Here is a 5620-nt window from a genome sequence, read left to right on the forward strand (position 1 = left end):
TTCCGATCGCCGTTTGTAGGGGGACTGCGCATTTTTTTGATATCACGTAAATAACAAGTTAGTTAACATAAACGGTGAATTACCTTAACCTCCTCTTGGCCACTGTAAACCATATTACTCACAATCCCGCTAACAATTGCGCATTTTTAGCCCTAAAGAAGCCAATAGATGCGGTTATTTCAGCCTTTTCTGAGAGCGTTTTGGAGGGGGGCCATGCTTGTTTTTGACATCATGTAAATAAAGGGCAGGTCACGTGACGGCGTGCGAGTATATCCGCGGCCGGACGTAAACACGCAAAAGCAGAGCGAAGCAACCCGAGCATCTGGATGGTCGCTCAAATCCTGCTCTTAGCCTGTCTCTTTGACGCCTAACTAACCTGTGATCTTTTATTTGTATTTCTTTCCAACTTCAGCTACAGTGTTAGCTAAGTTTGGAGAGGAGGAAAGGGAGAAATAGCGTGTTTTGTTTCGTTTTTTCTTGCGTTGCCGCCTGCCGTATCGGGTCTTCGCAGCGCTAGCCGGAGTCAACCCCCTTCTATTACAAAAGAGGAGAGATAACCCAGAAAGAAGAAAACTCACTATTAACCTAGATATTTTTGTCTTAGGGATCTAAAATGGATAACGCAGGACCAAAGAAGACTTTCTGTGGTAGGCTACTGTGCATTGCATGGAAATCTGTGTCACCTTAGGCTACAACAATAGGTATTAGAAATAATTTACATTTTCATCGATCATATCTTTTACAGAAGCTGTCCAGGACTTCTTTACCTCAGCCAAATTCCTAATTTACATGGGGCATGCGCTGTCAACATGGGTAAGTGTAACTATAAGCTATTATTACCGTATTATTATCTGAAAAACATGATTACTCCTTGTAGTCTATTTGTATCGTTTTAAGCTTTATAAATAGTAGTCTGTGTGTTTTTGTAGTCTCAAATAAAATGTTACCCATTATTGTCATGGTATAAACTATTATTAGGATTGTATTGTGACCTGGATAAGTTAGTTGCTAGTCAAATATATTTATTCACAATAATAGGATATTTCTTAACAGAGAGGCTAATGTAGCAGGTAAAAGGAAGGAGATAGACTAGAGTCGATAGTATCAAGTTTGTCTTTAACACCTTCAAACAAAACCAGGTATTATTTATTCATGAATTCTTTGTGATCTCATCTTTTTTCCTGGCAAATGGAATTAGTAATTGTTATATCTATAACAGAGGTTAAATAAATAAATACTTGTGATCTCCAGGGTGACCGCATGTGGAACTTTGCCGTTGCTGTCTTTTTGGTGGAGTTGTATGGAAACAGCTTGTTGCTCACAGCAGTCTATGGGCTCGTGGTGGCCGGCTCTGTCCTGCTTTTAGGGGCCATTATTGGGGACTGGGTCGACAGAAATCCAAGACTTAAAGGTAAAGTTCAAGTACAACTGAAGATATCTTAACTTTTCCACAAATCAGTCCATTCTTAAGGACAGTTATGAAAGTATTACTGTTGTCTTTGTAATGTGGACCATATAATTTGGATAATGATAATTAACTTTTTACTAGAAATAATCTCAGCATAATCTCAAAGTCCTAGTTACCGTACAGTTTTATGTATAAAGACAAAAATATATATAATTTACTGGTAATGGCAAACCAGTTGAGGCAGTTTTGAGTCAAATAATATTTCGCTGTAATTTTTTCATTGTCAGTAATTAGTCAAATATTAATTGAGAAAACAGAGCAGTTGGAAGTTGTATCATAATTTCCATTGCCTTTTTAAACATTTGAAACTGCTTCAATGAGGACACATTATAAAACAAATCGCAAATCAATAATATCTCCATTGAGACACCATAATTGTCACTTAGGACACCTTTAAATGATTAATTCTACCATATAATTCTGAGCTGTCCTCTAGCTCAGTTTAAACTATTACTGTAGTTTTGAATGTTTTCTTGTCATGTTTTTCCCAAACCTATTCGTGGTTTCCAGTTAAGGAGGAAAAAAAGGGTTTCAATCTATGTTGTTTCTACAGTGGCCCAGACTTCTCTGATTGTCCAGAACAGTTGTGTGATCGTGTGTGGGGTCCTCCTCATGGTCGTGTTTCACTTCAAAGAGCAGCTCGCCGTCATGTACAATGGATGGATTCTGGTAAGATCTGATTTTCTGTGTCTCTGCAATAAGCTCCATGCTCTAGGCTATGTTCACACTTGTCCTGGTTTGGTCCAGGTTGAGTCCTGCTGTTGACTTATGGAGGATGCATTCAGACTTGCACTATCACCACATCTAAATTTGTTCCAAACAGGGGACTAAATCTGGAACTAAGTCTGGACTATAACAGGGCCAAACCAAGCCTACATAAGGACTCAAACTGGGTTCAAACCAGGACCAAAATAGGAATAGTGTGAGGTTGGTCCAGGTCTTGTCTTGCTTTAGTCCAGGTTTAATCTTATAGTGTGTTCACATTTGCAAATTCACCACATATTTTGGAATAAACTGGTACTAAATGTGATCCAAAGGTTGCTGGTTTGATTTCTGCATAACCTGGGCAAGATGTTTATCCCCCTCACCCCCAGTGGCTACAGTGAATGTGTGTATATGTAGAAAAGTGCAAAATGTGACCATTTACTAGACCAGGACCAAACCAAGTCTACATTAGGAATAGAGGGCTCAAACCAGGACTAGTATGAAGACAGCCATTTTGTCAGTGGGGTTATATTATCAAAAAGCAGGACTAACTAGGATTAAACCTACTCTAAACTGGGTTAGTACAATGATTAAACCAGGACCAAGACTAACCTGTAATGAACTAGGACTAAAAGTAAACTGTAGTCAAACTAAAGCATTAATAGAACTAATTTGGAATTGTGCCCATTTGAAAAACAGCAGGATCATCCTAATTCAAATCCATTAAAATTTTCCTTCCTCTACAGTAGTCTGCTGGGTTAATAATATATTTATGCAAGTCATATATTTGTTACTATACTGTTTGCTGTTTGTTTGTGTTGACAATGGCGCATTTAATATGTTTTTTTAGGGTCAGGTCATGTTAAAGATCTATAAATCTGCATTGTAAATACTTTGACCTCAATACTAGAACAGCAATGTGTTAACTGGCATGAACCTTGTAGGTATTTTATGTTTAGATTTTCTTGATAAAGAAAAGGAGTGTCCTCACCTGTTAGACTATAAAATACTTATAAAATACTTACTTATAATACTTATAAAATACTAAATGACCCTGTAACTTAAACTTATTTCATTATATTTGCAAGTGTTAGTTTTGTTTCCTAGCAACATAAAGATAATGTTGAATTTAAAGTTTTTAAAAGGTAAAAACATTGTCTTTCCAAGAACACTCAATTAAAAGACGAAAATAACCCTAAATCTTGAATAAACCAAGATAAAGTTTAAACTAAGACTATATAAAAATACTGTAAGTATAAAGTGAACAGAAAATAATTGACTAATGAATAATTATACTGAACAATTGGACAACATTCCTCTTATATCCAAATTGTTCAAAATATTAAAGGTCCTATATTACACAAAATGGATTCTTGTGAGCTTTAGACCATGTTATAATTTTGTTACCTCATCAAAAACATACCTGGAGTTGTGTTTTGTTTCATTCACACATGTCTGAGTAACTCTTTATAATTGGCCTGTCTACATTTCCAAAGCGTAAAATGCTAGATTTTTTTTTTTTTTTTTTTGCCTTTTACCTTCTTAGTAGAGATTGGGAATTCCAGGGCTGAAATCATCCAAATGATTCTAGTGAAGGTGTGTGGAGTTTAAAAACACAGTGGAGACATCACAAGGTGGAGTGTTTTCTGTTTTAGAGAAGAACTCAGCCTAAATATGCAGAGTTTGTGTGTCAAAAATGTGTAAATGAAACAAAACAAAACTCTGGGTATATTTTTGATGAGGAAACAATATTGTAATTAACATAGATCACAAAACAGCATAATATAGACCACTTAAAGGTGCATTGTCAGACAGACCTTTGCTGTAGCCTATATTATCTATGCATTATTTAAAATTGTCTCTTGACACAAAAAATTATAGTGGTTCTTTGTTGAATTTGCTTGTTTTGCTGATGATGATGATTTTGCTTAAACAAAATACAGTATGTCAACAAGGGCACAAAATGTCCTCTTCTTTACAGTACAGTATTATTACATATCTAGTTGTTTACATGTGTAACAGTGCTCTATCTAACATATGCTTGTCTTGCCTTCACAAAGAGAAACAAGTGGTGGACAATTTTAGACTAGGAAGTTGTTGATGCAATGATTTGTTACCAGGATTAACAGTTGTGTAAAGGGCGAGTGCATACTTGTCTTGTACAACACATGAAAACTGGCACTATACTTAACCTGGCTCACGCTTCACTATGTGAATCTGATTGGTTCAAGTGGAATGAGATGAAAAATCTAACTTCGGTTACATCCAATTGAGACAGAAGCACAGATATCTTCCCTGTCCACAAATGCACAAAGCTCTTACCTTCCACTCGTTTTTTCACTAACAACATAGTGTCATAGTATTGACACTAAAATAGGCTTTGGTTTCCATGCAAAAGTTAGTGCTGCTGCTCTATGATTGTTCGCCAACCACTTGTCGTGCCCTATTGCATCAGTGGGCGCATACTAAGATGGATTCTCATCAGTTTGTGAACTCACAAATATCACAAGAATCCATCTTGCTGTGCAAGACTACACTAAACTGGGACTAAACCAAAATTTTACTAGGGCTGCAGGCCTGCAACTAATAATTAGGTTATCAAAAATATTGAAAATTAGATATTAATCAATGCTAAAACCAGTATCAAAACTAGATACTTATTTAAGCAAGTATTAATACTGAAAAAAAAATCACATAAACATCACCACACAAATATAATTCTTTAGTATTGAAATTAATTTTTTATTTTTTTTTATTGTGACAACACTGCTAAAAATTATTTTAGTCGACTTGATTTAAATTTAGATATATTTTAACCAAATAAGGGTGGAAATGCTGACTTAAGCTTCTAGATATATTTACAGATAAAGTATATCACTGATGAAAATTAGAAATTTTTTATTCTTTTTTTTTTTTTTTTTATATAAATTTTAGCTTTAAAATGTGGCTGTCTTTCTTATAAAAGGTCCTTTGGTACGTACTTTTCTGTATACTCCAGGTATCAATGATCAAAGATAGAATTACAAATATATGAATAGTTGATTAGTCACAGTTATTAGAATTAATTGTTCTTGCCCTACTGAGAACTAAACCTGGACTAGAACAGGACCAAACCAAGTCTATACCTGGACTAAAGCAGGACCAAAGCAGGATTAAGTTAGCCAACTTGTCTTAACATTGTTGTGCTTCATGGGCTTGTTTACACTTGTTGAACTATGCGTCTTCAAATTGTAATCTGCCACTGACCAGCCCTAAGGGCTAAATAAATACTCCATATATTTACATTCAGGCCGTGTAGGTTGCGAAGGAGCAAACTGGGTGAAACACAATAGGCTTTCTGTATTGTAAGAATCCTACTACATTTCGAGGGCATAGGGAACAACGGACATTCTGCTAACTTTACAGAATAAGTCCAAGTTATTTGAACAAACCTTTGCCAAATCAAGT

General features: G+C 35.5%; 1 protein-coding gene across 1 annotated transcript in view; it reads left to right on the forward strand.

The window, feature by feature from the left end:
* Positions 1–273: 273 nt before the first annotated feature.
* slc40a1 (solute carrier family 40 member 1) overlaps positions 274–5620 on the forward strand; it is a 16507-nt gene continuing 11160 nt past the window's right edge. The window contains exons 1-4 of the mRNA XM_020925435.2: positions 274–647; positions 746–813; positions 1252–1411; positions 2022–2137. Coding sequence (XP_020781094.1) covers positions 614–647; positions 746–813; positions 1252–1411; positions 2022–2137 — 378 coding nt within the window. The 5' untranslated portion in view covers positions 274–613. The remainder of the gene's footprint in view (positions 648–745; positions 814–1251; positions 1412–2021; positions 2138–5620) is intronic.

The sequence above is a fragment of the Boleophthalmus pectinirostris genome, unplaced genomic scaffold (assembly GCF_026225935.1).
Source record: "Boleophthalmus pectinirostris isolate CB_2022bp ecotype Guang Dong unplaced genomic scaffold, ASM2622593v1 HiC_scaffold_1, whole genome shotgun sequence".
NCBI classification, from domain to species: Eukaryota; Metazoa; Chordata; class Actinopteri; order Gobiiformes; family Gobiidae; genus Boleophthalmus; species Boleophthalmus pectinirostris.